General features: G+C 40.9%; 1 protein-coding gene across 1 annotated transcript in view; it reads left to right on the top strand.

Annotated features, from left to right (window-relative positions):
• Positions 1–13698, top strand: part of PRKN (parkin RBR E3 ubiquitin protein ligase) — a 1144848-nt gene that overhangs the window by 653338 nt on the left and 477812 nt on the right. The window contains exon 7 of the mRNA XM_081829384.1: positions 2867–2982. Within this exon, the coding sequence (XP_081685510.1) occupies positions 2867–2982 (116 nt within the window). The remainder of the gene's footprint in view (positions 1–2866; positions 2983–13698) is intronic.

The following is a 13698-nucleotide window of genomic DNA, read 5'->3' as shown; positions in this document are numbered from 1 at the left end:
GACTGTGGCATGCTAACGTGTGAGCTTGCAAGCAGGGTGAAGTCTCAGACCCTCCCCCGGTCTTGCCAATTACTCTAGCACTACAGAAGTACCTCCTTTCGTAAAAATTGGTGGAGAAAGTGTTGAAATTCACTGATGGAACATTTATGTTTAATATATAGAGTTGATAATTTGTATTTTAGTTTTATCAGCCCATGTGAAATACTGGAATTTTCTGAATATCTGTAACTTTTTATACTATTATCTATAAACATCCATTTCCCCCCAGTAAAAAGGATTTGGGCTTTTATCTGGCTGGATTTTATCTGGTATTAGAACAGTTTGTGATTTGTTAGCTGAACCAGCAGTTTTTTGCAAGCTAAGAAAAAATAGAAATACTATCTGTTTATCTGCTTGTGAAATACCTTCTCAATAGCCCCGCCAGCTCAGCTGTTTTGGAAGACTTACTTCATGTTACGAGTGGGATTTCTTCCACGTCTGCAGAAAACAGTCACAGCTGCTAGCTCAGTGCATTTCATAAGGGTCCGTCCTGTCTTCCACGCTTTTTGTTTTGGCAGTCAGGAATTGCTCTAAATCTTTTTCTTAACATCCTTGAACTGGCCTTTGAAGGATTTGTAAAATTTTAAAAGGTTGTATGAAGAGGGTGGCGTTCTCTGGTAAAAAAGAAAAAAAAGAGAAGAAAGCCATCAGTAGGATTTCCATGCCACTCCAGGGAGAGACCAGGGCTCAGAGGCATGATGCATGGACACACCTAAACAGGCGTTCATCAGAAGCACCGGCCACCCTGTCTATTACAGCAAGACTGTTGTCACACCCTCATCTGTGGGGCTGGGGACTGCAGGAGGACGACTTGCATGCCACTTGCTGCAGGCAGGAGAGGCTCTGGCTAACAGGTATACCACCCGGGGTTGGTAGGACACTTGCAAATAAGGACAGCCTGGGCTCCAAACAGCTGGCTTGGGGACACTTCTCTGTACAGTGGCACACTTCAGATGTTTGGAGAGTAACACCCGTTACCTGAGACATGGCGTCATTTGCAGATGCGCCAACAGAGGCGTGTTACAGCCGTCGTCTTCGGAGAGAATAAACAGAGTTACTCTCTTTACCACCAGTGTCATTGTAACTCGACGGGTCTCAAATGTGTGGTTCCCAGAGCAGTAGTAAAAGCATCACCTGCCCACAGGGTAGAAATGCAGATCATGGGCCCTACTTGGGTACTACTGAATTAGAAAACCCTGGTGTGGGGCCCAGCAACGTCTAGCGGAACACCCTCCCACCCTCCACCGGGTGATTCTGGTGCAACGGGTGTTTGCGAGCCACAGGTGTTACTCATTGTATCTCAGGTCAGAGGAGAATGAGGTTAGTTGGGTTGTAAGTAGGGAAAGAATAAATGAAAGGTAGTGCTGTCAGATGTAGAAAGGGATGATGGCAGAATTTGTTGAATAAAGCTACTGATGTTTTCATTTAAGAAAATATATCTAATGCCTCTTCTCTGCGGGGCACTGTTAAGATACAGATATGAAAAAGGGATTCCATAATACTTCAGAGTCTATATCAGGGGTGGACCATTAATGATGGCCTATGGACAAAATCCCATTTTCCAAATGTTTTTATAAATAAAGTTGTGTTAGGACACAGTCATAGGTGTCCATCTGCATATCATCTGTGGGTGCTCTCAGGCTACCATGCAGATTGAAAAGCTCAACAAGGACCCACAAAGTCCCACAAAGCCAGAAACTAATATCTGGAGCTGTAATAAAAAGTCGAGTCTAGTGTTTCCAGGGGAACTACTGTCCACATTCCAGGTAGTTATACTCGAATGGAGGTGTGGTGTGCAGGTGCTCTTCTGCTGTCCAGTGATAAACTTGTGCTGGATTTTTGCCGCAGCAGAGAACTTCACTTCATGGACGTGGTGATCGTGGAAGGTGTAAAGACTGTCAGGCAAGAGGCAGAGCAATTACTGTGCGGAGCTCCTTAATGTACCAAGGGTAAAGGGGTGTGTGAACAAATGGAGAAATAACAAGGGCAAGAAATGAAGAAAAATAAAAAGAAGATTTGGGTTGAGAAGGGAGCATATAAGCAATCAAAAGAATGTGACCTACGTGAAAAGCGAAGTGTGCAGGACAAGGCTGGCGAAGCCAATTAAGGAGATAAATACAGGTGTAAAACATTCCCCGCTGCTTAGCGTGGGGGGCAGGGTCCGAGTCTCCCAGGGAATTCTGGGACCCTCCACAGAGGCAGAAAATGGTGCGGGAAGTGTCTGGGGAAGAGTCACCCTCTGCTACTGTGTAAGTCTCCGTGTTCGAACATGCTTATTCATAGGAGTGTTCCCTCGATTCTTTACTCTGTATCACATCCTTGCTGCTAACTGACCGATTGTGTAGCAGGCCATGGAAAAAGCTCTGGGTTTCCCCTTAGAAAGTCTGGTTACTTCCTGCCTTCACCTCTGATTGTTTGACTTTGGGCAAATCATTTCATGGCTCAGTGTCTCCCTTTCCTCATTTGTGAGATACTGTTTCAGGCTTCCTCCTGCATTGACACTGTGCTATTCTACTAGACTCACTTATCATGGAAGGGCATCGCTAAACCAGAGTCACAGAGCATTTCCCCAGCTCCAGAGCTGAAAGAGCAAAGGAAGATGAGCAGAGACACTTGGACCTTCCTAACAAGGGGATTGCAGACTAGTTTGGCATGAGGGTATTAGTTTCCCTCCAAAGATTTGATGTGGACTTATTTCTAACTCATACCTACTAATAGATTTCCTCTCTTGCCCGAAGAGATTGTTCACTGTGAAAATGTTTAGAGATGGGAAATGGCCAGCTGAGCTCCATGCCTGAGATTTCTCACAGAGTTCTCATTCTTTTAGGAATTTTTCTTTAAATGTGGAGCACACCCAACCTCCGACAAGGAAACGTCAGTAGCTTTGAACCTGATTACGACAAACAGTCGAGACATCACCTGCATAACGTGTACCGACATCAGGTAAGGCTCAGAAACACCGTCACCCTCCACAGGTTGCTTTCCCGGTGGTGGCCTCTCGTGGGAACCTCCTCAGTGGTTTCTCTTTCTTGAGGAGTGTCTGCTTTGCTTCGACGCCATTCATGCAATGTGGGTGTATTTCAGTATGATCAAATTATTTAAAGTGCCAAATCCTTAGTGTGGTCCATGGTCAAAGCTTCAATGCCGTTCACCCAATGTGGGTATATTTCACTATAATCAAACTTTTTAAAGTGCCAAATCCTTAATGTGGTCAGTGGCCAAATAGTATGCTAAAGGTATAAGTGAGATGACTTATGTCTACAAGTAGTGTAATCTTAAAAAAATAAGTGTTAGGAACACCATAACAATTTATGAGCACCATTCATTCTTGGAATATATGATCCATAACATTTTATTTTAAGCCATCTCTACACCCAACGTGGGGCTCGAGCTCACAATCCCAAGATCGAGAGTCGCACGCTCTACTGACTGAGCCAGCTGGGCACCCCAACATTTTATTAAAATGTCTTTTCCACACACTTCAGTTCTTCCATATAACTTGCCCAGTGTTTATATTGGGGCTTCACACATATTCATACGCCCAAAATAAAAGCATGTAGCTAGTTTGGGACCTGGTTATGTCTAATCTCAGTAGAAGAAAGAAAATGTGGAGACGCTGTGTTAGGAAAACCAGGGATAAGGACTAGATTTGAATTTCAGGTTGGGAGGCAAAGACCAAGTAGAAAAACCTGAGCCTATTGAATCTTCAGAGTTGATGGCTGAGAGTAGAACTCCTTACTTTATTCAGATGAACAGAAAATAGCTTTATTCCACATTCTCTGTGGTTGGCTAGAAGCTCAAATTGCAACAGAGGGATCCTAGCCCTGATATCAAGAAGAACTTTTAGTGAAATGCCAAAGTGAATTGATGAATAAAGTCAAAGAATCCTCCTTGTTCCAGACTTTTAAACAAAGACATAAATACCCTCAGCATTTCAGTGTTGTCTCTCTCTAGTCTTGGGAGAGTGTTAGGTGGCCTTTTAAAGTTACCTTAAGCTCTGTGATTTCGTGGTTAGTGTGTATTATTAACACTCCTAACATAACACTTCTATCCTTTAATAAATTTAAATAAAAATGTTGACAAATAGAAGCCTAAAATCCTCAACAGCATTTGTTAGACAAACTTGTATTCAAGAAGGGATAAAAATGAGACTTTTTTTTTTTTTTTTTTTTTTTGCTGCTGGATTTTTAGTTCCTGCTGTGATAGGGAACACCACAATATTGCCTAAAATGCAGCCTTCCAACATCCCCCCGTAAGGTGAATGATTGCAAGGAGCTAATGTTTTCAGCTTGCAAGAACAGCTGATTTGTCTGGTATTTCAGGAAAGGAGCTGGGGAGTCCTGAAACCGAGAGCTCGACAGGTCTGCAAGCACTGAGGAATTAAAATCACGTCTCAGTTTTTCATAGGAGAAAGGAGTTTTTCTCTGAGTCAGAATGCAGCCTGCCAGCCAATGTTTAAAAACCTTCCATTAGAGTTGGTAAAGATGGCGTTAAAATACGTAGTATTGATCGTACTGTCTTACCCTGAGCATTGCTCTCCATGCTTCCTGCTACTAAGCTATCACCTTCGTATGAGTAACTCACAACATCCACCCAGAGAAACAAACCACTTCCCAGATGCACAGGGGGATGATTGCTGGAGAAGTAATATTGTCTGTTGCAATAAAATTTTTCCTCTATTTTAAGGGGATTTTATAAATAGAAGCTATTGTATTCAATTAGATTTAAGTGTGTGTGTAGAACCAACCACTTGACTGAATGAGGTCCCTTCGTATATAAGGCAGCAGAGGAATAGTCTGTGTGTAAAATAAAGGAAGAGGCCCTCTCCTCTTACAGTGAAGGATTCATACATAGGGATTTCATAAAAACCTGCATAAGACACACCAATACTTTATGTTGTACTTTGCTAATTGTTGTGGTTTCTTTTTTTTTTTCCTGCAAATGCTTTCTTTTCTAATTTAGAAGTGATTCACTCACAAAAACTTAAAAAAAAAAAATGTTTTTACCCTCATGGTTAGTAAGATTTTGGTTTAATTCTTTCCAGCATCTTGAGTTTGCCTAAATATTTGCATGTATACCTGGGAGGGGGGGGCATGTGCGAAATGTAATCATATTGTATATATAGTTTTGTATCTGGCTTTTTCCACTTCACATTGCATCATGAGAAATTTTCCCTGCTATGATATATCCTATGAAAACAAGTTTTGTTTTTTGTTTTAAATAGGTACCTAAGATTTCATCATTTGGGAATACTCTAATCATTTCCCTATTGCTGGTGATTTGAATTATTTCTAATTAAAAATATTAAATTAAGTAACCCTTAAATCTATATCCCTTTCCAAAAATAATCGACTGCTTGTTTTGAATCTAAGAATAGTGTCTTAGAAATGGTAACAGAAGGTCAGTGTTAATGGACGTGTTTAAGGTTCTTGATGCATATCGCCAAGTTTATTTCCATTTTAGACCATGATTGCCTATCAGAGGGTTCCCGGCTGCATCTTTTCCAGTATTATGTTCATAGTTTTAGTTTTTGCTTATTTGCTAAAGGACATTAATTTTGTCATTAATATTTTTTTTAAATTTTTATTGGCAAGTTCGAGCATTTCTAACTTATTTGCATTTTCTTTTTTCTTTTTTTTTGTTTATTTGCATTTTCTATTGTGAGAGTAAAATGCAGGACTTTCTCAGTATGAAAGCTTTAGGAAGAATCTGAAGAAAAAAAAAAAGATGGACTCTTCAGTTACTTTCTCATTCACTTAAATATCAGTGTGTCCTTTATTAATATAAGGTTTTCTGACCTGTGAATGTATGTTTCAATGTATTTCTTTGGTTTGGGTTTTGAAATATCACATCTTTCTGGAGGTAAATCAAGTTATTTAATTACAGAATTGAAAATACAAATTGGGGTATCTATCTATATTTTATGTTTGTTTTATTTATTTTTGTATGTACCGTAATCATCCATCATTAGTCAAATTAGGCATCATTAACTACATAATAGATTAAAACCAGAGGATTAATTTCAATTGCACTTGTTGGTCACTGGCATATGGGAAAGTGATTGACTTTTGCATATTAACCTGGTATCCTGCAACCTTGCTGTAACCGCTTATTATTTCAGGAATTAATCTGTGGATTCTTTCAGGTTATCTGCATAGATTATTATGTCATCTGTGAACACGCGCAGTTTCATGTCTTTCTTCCCTATCCATATCCCTTTATTTCTTTTTCTTGCTTGTTTGCATTAGCAAAGCCATCCGGTGTGATGTTGAAAAGGAGTGGTCCAGAAAGGACCCACTTGCCTTGTACCTCATCTTAGTGGGAAAGCTTCAGGTTTCTTTACTAGTTTTCTGACAGTTTTTATCATGAATGGGGGTGTTGGATTTTGTTGAATACCTTTTTCTGTGTCTACTGATATTATCATGTGATTTTTCTCTCTTAGTCTGGTGTTTAGCCTGTTTTAGTCCATGATGGATTATATTAATTTATTTGAGTGTTGAATCAGCTATTTATACATGGGTTCAATCCCTCTTGACTATTGTATATAATTCTTTTTAAGCTTTCCTGTATTTGATTCGCAAATATTTTGTTGACGATATTTGCATCTATGCTCATGAGAGGTATGTGTCTGTAGTTTTCTTGTATTGTCTTTGTCTGGTTTTAGCATTAAGGTAATTTTGGCCTCATAGAATGAGTTAGGAAGTATTCATTCTGTTTCTGTCCTCTAAAAGAGATTGTAGAAAATTGGTTGCAAGGTAGAAATTTTATTTATTGTTGTGCTTTATAAACATACGATTTTGTATACAAAGAGATTAATATCTCTTTCATCTACATTCTTTTTTTTTTTTTTTTAAAGATTTTATTTATTTATTTGAGAGAGAGAGAATGAGAGACAGAGAGCATGAGAGGGAGGAGGGTCCGAGGGAGAAGCAGACTCCCTGCCGAGCAGGGAGCCCGATGCGGGACTCGATCCCGGGACTCCAGGATCGTGACCTGAGCGGAAGGCAGTCGCTCAACCAACTGAGCCACCCAGGCGCCCTCATCCACATTCTTAATAAGTGTCTAATAACATATTCAAGGGTCTCCAACACCACTAAGCCAACTTTTTAACTTTAGGAAAATAACACAATCTCTTAGGCCTTCAGTTTCCTTATAAAGTCTGAGAATTGCAGTAGGTCATCTATAAGTTTCCGGCTGGTTTTAAAAGCTTGCAAGAGGTAGGAACAGTGCTTGCTCACAGCTTATAAATTGATCGTATCATTTGAGAAAACACTTGTTTGTGGTCCTGCCTGCTGACAAATGCAGAAATAAAAGATGAGGTTTTCAGTGACACTCATTTCCACAGCCCACATTTGTGGTTATAATATGTAAAGGTCTATGTGTCTAACATAGATGTGTTATTCATTTCCAGATATTAGGCTTAAAATTTTATTCAGGTACGTGGTTTGTGTCTTTCGAGTTTACCTTGTATATAAAATATTTTCCCCTCTCTTGGGGCACCTGGGGGGCTCAGTCAGCTAAGCATCAGCCTTTGGCTCAGGTCATGATCCCGAGGTCCTGGGATCAGGCTCCCTGCTCAGCAGGGAGTCTGCCTCTCCCTCTCCCTCTGCCCCTCCCCCTGCTCCTGCGCTCATGCTCTCTCTCTCTCTCTGTCAAATAAATAAAATAAAAATAAAAAATAATAAAATATTTTCCCCTCTCTTAGAGAAGTGAGCTATTTGAGAACCACAGTAGCCTGAGGTTTTACATGAACCAGCAGATTCCCATCTGCCATCCAGCCACGCAGTCCCCTCTACCCACAGTAGTGAGTTGATCTGCAGCCACTCAAGGTTATCAGTTGATAGTCTTACGTTTATGAACTAAAAGTAGTGAACTGAACAAAAAGAAAAAAAAAGACAAACCCAAAAAACAAAAAACAACCAAAAACTTGAGCCAAGAACAGAAAGTACAGCACTTGAAGGCAGAACGGCGATGTTGTTATGAATTTCCTTTTTTCCCCCCAAGTTTTTATATAAATTCCGATTAGTGAACATACAGTGTAATATTAGTTTCAGGTGTAGAATTTAGTGATTCATCACTTACATCATAATTTTGTTATGTATTTCCAATAGAAATTCCATCAGAAAGGCTTAGAACACTCCTGGATAGCTCAGTTCGACTTAGGAGTGGCAGTCTCTGCCCTGTGAAAATGACAGGGCCAATGGCACGGTGAGATTTGTGTGCTTTCCCTGACCAGTATGTGTATCTTGCAACACACCCTGCCTGGGGGAAAATGGTATTTCTGCTTCTTGAATCTTACTTTGCAATATTATCCTTAAAATTTAAAATGTAAAATTTGAAAATTACAAAACAGAAATTATTAGCGTGATACCATTTGGCAAAAAAGAAAGAAATCATCCCCACCCTTCTGCTTTGCTCCTTCTGAGGCTGCCTAGTGAATTCCTGCACGTTTTTCCACCTTGATCTGCCGTTCTTCAGTTTACAAAGCTGAAGACAAACTAAAAAAAAAATAACCATGTTTGCACAGCCAAGATTTAACTTTCAAGAAACAGGTTTTAAATCTCAGCTCCTAGGGGCACCTGGGTGGCTCAGTCGTTAAGCGTCTGCCTTCGGCTCGGGTCATGATCCCAGGGTCCTGGGATCGAGCCCCGCATCGGGCTCCCTGCTCGGTGGGAAGCCCGCTTCTCCCTCTCCCACTCCCCCTGCTTGTGTTCCCTCTCTCGCTCTTTCTCTCTCTGTCAAATAAATAAATAAAATCTTTAAAAAAAAAAAAAGCTCCTAGTAGGACATTAAATCTAAGAACTGGTACTACCTTATAATTTTCCACAACTTTTCCAGTAAAGACTTATGTTTTTGATGTCATTGTTGTTTGATATAAATGTATTTTTATAATTTTCTTGCTTTCAAATTTGTCTTAAAATTCATTCAGCCTATTGAAGTAATGCTGCCTTGGGATTGCAGACTTAAAAGATTTACTTGGGTTTGGAGATTAGTAAAGATTTATCTCAAAGTCCATTTGTACTTGCTCTTGGTATCCTGGGGGAGAGTGATTTAACTATCATTTGGCAGTATTTTAGTATGCATTCATTCATTCATTTAACAGAGATTTTAAAAAATGGGGATCTTAGTTACTTTCCTTTGAATACATTTGTTATGTCTTAGGCTTCTCTCAATTCACACTTTAATTTTAGTTATATTTGGCATTTATGCTGTGATTTAGAATTAATATACAAGTTCTTTTTCTGTCCAATTTCAAGACATTGCTTAACAGTTATATTTTATCAACTTAACCGTTTCTTGACATTTTGGCATTAGATGGGAACTGATGGTTTTATACATTCATCAGGGTCTGAAGAGCATCTTCAGAGACTCCAGATATAGCCACATATAATTTAACTGAAATCTTTAACATGGCCTCTTTCAGTAAATGGCTTTAGTTCTGTAATGGAAAAAGTGTTGGATTTTGTGTGTGTGTGCGTCATAGCTCTAGAGACCTTCTTTGTGCCGACCGATCTATTTATTTCTCTTATTAGAGAAATAGCTTGTATACTCTAGGTAATGCAACATGCCAGGAACAAAAGATAGTTTCGTATAAGTAGGGGAGAATCTCAGAACGTCTGTTTTACATAGCATTACAGAGAAAGGTAAGTCAGAATAGCACATTTATTTCATAATAAACAGGAGTCTGTTACAGAGTAGCATGGAATATCTTTTACCTTTTTAAGATGAAACAGGGAACTTCAAAGATACATCTTCTAGTTTGAAGCAGGCTACTTCACACTGTGCTCCAGACCTCACGGGAGTTAGCTCTCTCTGCGTATGCTGGGAGTGATTTCTTTCCTGAAAGAGGGTGTGTGGCACACTCTTGAGAGAGAACTGCTATAAACCCTTCCAGGATGGAGAGTTCTTCCTATGGGTGAAGTCTCTCATACAAGAAATTACATTGGCTCTTTGAAATGAAAAGGAAGGTAGTGCTTAATTACCTATAATTCTGTCACTAAATTTATTTCAAATTATTCGAATATCTGTCTTATAGATGAAGAAATTGAGGCTAGGACATTGTAAAAATTACATCTGGTCACACCACAAGGAGGGAGTTGAATCAGCCTGTATGTGAGGTCCCTGGAGTTGGTGCTGTCTCTCATCACACCTGACCCCCTGCAGGTCTGGGTTTCCTCTGTGGAGTAAAAGGCAGGGCTGTCTGCTAGGGCTGGAAGGTAGCTTTGCATATGAAAAGGAAAATATTAGCAGTAATGTGCGATACAAAGACAGTTGGAAAACCAGTAAGAGCTGAAACATCTGAGCTCTATACAAGCCCATCTGCCTTCTGGGGTGCAGGTGCCACAGGGACACGGTCCAAGCTTGGCCGATGCACAGACATGCTGATGCTGCATGTCCCCCACGAGCCTTTGCATCAAAGAGATTTCAATAAATATTTACTGATTTGAATTAAAGTAAATTTGCTTTTATGCAGAGCAACAAACAGAAAGCAAGTTCTTTCTATGGAACACTTTCCTTTTAGAAAACCCCTTCTGTAAGAGTGCACGTATCATGATGAGCACGGAGTGAGGTATACGAGTGTTGAATCACTGTATTGTACACCTGTAACTAATATAACACCCTAGTAATTATTCTGGAATTTAGAAATCAAATAAACAAATGGGGGAAAAAAAACCCTTCTTCTGAATTTAATAGAATTTTCCAAATTGAATGAAACAACTTAATCAGAAATCAATGGATAGTTTTACGGTGTTAGTAGGAGTAAGGGGAAAAGTCAAATTTTGAAGTCTAACCTTAAGATATAGATTTCTCAGCTATATCGTTTGGGGTCAGTTACTTACGAAAACAGAAGAAACAGTTTATCAACACTGATACTTTGAAATATGAGCCGTGTCAGTTTTAATGTCAGTCAGCGACCTTCATATCCTGCAGTGAACCCTGTAGATTTCAACTGCAAGGGGCTGCATCAGCGGGGTGTCCTGGAGATGTTACAGATGCTTGTGCATGAAATTCATCTGCCTCACCTTTCCATTTAACTGTCCCTGCGGGTGCACACCAGCCCCCACTGACACTAGTAGGACAATATTGCAAATCCTCTTGGACCAATTTTGTATCCGTTAAGGTCAACCGCGCATGTTGTAAATGTCTGGATTTTAAGCAGTTCATTTTCTGATGGTGGAGGTTAGGAAGCAACCATCTCCATAAAGCATCCAAGTGGCTTTGCTAGAACTTTGTTGACGGCCACACATTATTTTTAAGGTCCATTTTCATTGGAAATAAATAATCACATAGTTTTTAATTAGCAATATTTTACTTAGAAAAATGTAAGTGGCTTGTTCATTTGTTTTTCGTTTTTTTTTCTTTTAGATTTTAATTTATTTGAGAGAGCGAGAGAGAGAGAACATGAGCAGGGGGGAGGGGCAGAGGGAGAGAGAGAGATTGAGAAGCAGACTCCCCGATGAGCAGGAAGCCCAGACGTGGGGCTCAATCCCAGGACCCGGAGATCATGACCTAAGCCGAAGGCAGACACCCAACTGACTGGGTCACCCAGGCACCCCTTGTTCATTTGTTTTTAGTTGCAGTTTTATCTTTGTAGTTAGCAATTGGTTATAAATTTGGTGAGGGCAAGAAATTATTTCCACTGCAAATTATTTGTGCTGATTTCATACCCTTGGGAAATTTCTACCTGCTAGGACATGCTTAGTGGTAAGCAATGACATGACCTACCTCTCCCTCTGCAAACGCCATTGATGTAGCTGCTTATTCCCATGATCTGCAGAAGTAAGTATTTGCAGATTTGCCCCTTGTTGCTTCCACAGTTTGTAGAGTTAGTTACAGCCAATCAAGCAATAGTCTCAATCACCTGGAGTGCAAGCAGAGTTATTTATTGAAGTAAGGGTCACGACGTGTTGTTCCTGTTTTTTGTTAATTTGGCAGATTTCACGTCAAAGAAAGCATGGCCTCCACTCCTCTATCTGCAGCATGCTGGAAAAAAGTCTCCAGGGTTTCTAGATCCAGATATACATTTCCACAGCACTGAGGGCTCCTCCGTGTACGGGTGTGACAGTCCTCACACCATCACATGCACACGTTAGTGTGGGGAAATGGTGTCCTCCAACACCAGTATCACGGGCAAAGCCAATTCATGCGGACGTCTGCCATCCTTAGCACCTCCTCTAACATTAGGGAGGACTGAAAAGTCAACCGGTTCACTCACTAGGTATTTGCAGAGCTCATCTACGACTCAAGTTAACTGTTCTAGGTGCTTACAGCTGATGGGACGCGGGGCGGACAGATGACAGCTGTGTATGCTGGCAGTGAGTGGCGTGGTGGAAAAGGGCTGGCTCAGGGAGGGCAGAGTTTGATAAGACCCGAGGGCTTGGGGCGCCTGGGTGGCTCAGTTGGTTAAGCAACTGCCTTCGGCTCAGGTCATGATCCTGGAGTCCCGGGATCGAGTCCCGCATCGGGCTCCCTGCTCAGCGAGGAGCCTGCTTCTCTCTCTGACCCTCCCCCCTCTCATGTACTCTCTCTCATTCCCGCTCTCTCAAATGAATAAATAAATCTTTAAAAAAAAAAAAAAAAAAAAAAGACCCGAGGGCTTTCTCAGTGTGTCATTCCCCCAAACAGGGACCCCAGCTTCTTTTTTTTTAAGGCCAAGTCTTTCCAACGATTCTTTAAACTTGGTCGAGACAGCATTAAAAAGAAAAAAAACATGGAATAATTTGTGTGAGTTTAAGCCGAGCGTGCACTAACTGGCCTCCTCCCTCTTCTTCTACACTCGGTCAGCTGGCTGCTGACGGCGTCTGCTGCCACACCTCCTTCCTACCTGTTACCCTGGAAACGACCAGACCTTAACTCCCAAAGCCTAACTCTGACGCCTGGTGCTGCTCTTGCCAGTCTCCAGGTCTGGTTCCTTCTCCCGGGCTGAATGGAAGTGTTCTTTGTGGTATTTTCTGACTGTGTAGGATTGTTTTCATATATGCTCAGGCCAGACCCACATGCACACCAAGATAATCTGACCTAATTATATATTCCACGAGGCTAGGACTGCCCAGGACAGCAGAGGTTCAACCACGGGTAACAATTTCTACTGCTCTGTTGACATTTGTTAGCTATTTTGCATGTATATTGACCACTTTGCCTCTCTGAGATAAATGTTATGCCCATTGTACAAATAAGAAAAATAAAGTACAAAGAAATAGAAAGCATGGATCCGTATTTGTATTTGTTCCACAATGATACTGACAGCAAAATCCCTGCCCCTAGTTAGCGACCATACTGTGTGGCCTCAGGAATATGTTCGTTGCCTCAAAAAAAAAAAAAAAAAAAAAGATCATTAATTGTGGGAAAGAAAGAGATTGTAGCTAGAAGATAGGAATGGGCTGTGGAGGGGTGATTTCAAATAGAAGTTAAATGTTGAAGGAGTATTTGTGGAGTTGTGGCTATTGGTTTATTTGGGATTAATGGCACTCCAACTAATGCACAGGCAGCAAATGAGGGGCATGAGGGATAACTCTAGTCTGGGGTTTCTGTGAGGGTGGTTCCTTCCCTCCAGAGAAGGCATTGTGTGGGCCCCTACTGCTTAACAGGAGAGGCTATGATCAGGGTCCTAGGGCTGTGGAGTGTAGAGGAGCTCCCTGGGACAAATAGTGGGGGAGG

The sequence above is a fragment of the Leptonychotes weddellii genome, chromosome 8 (assembly GCF_054177405.1).
Source record: "Leptonychotes weddellii isolate Sample4059 chromosome 8, ASM5417740v2, whole genome shotgun sequence".
Classification (NCBI taxonomy): domain Eukaryota; kingdom Metazoa; phylum Chordata; class Mammalia; order Carnivora; family Phocidae; genus Leptonychotes; species Leptonychotes weddellii.
The sequence above is the reverse complement of the archived record's forward strand: the minus strand, read 5'-3'. Positions and strand labels throughout refer to the sequence as shown.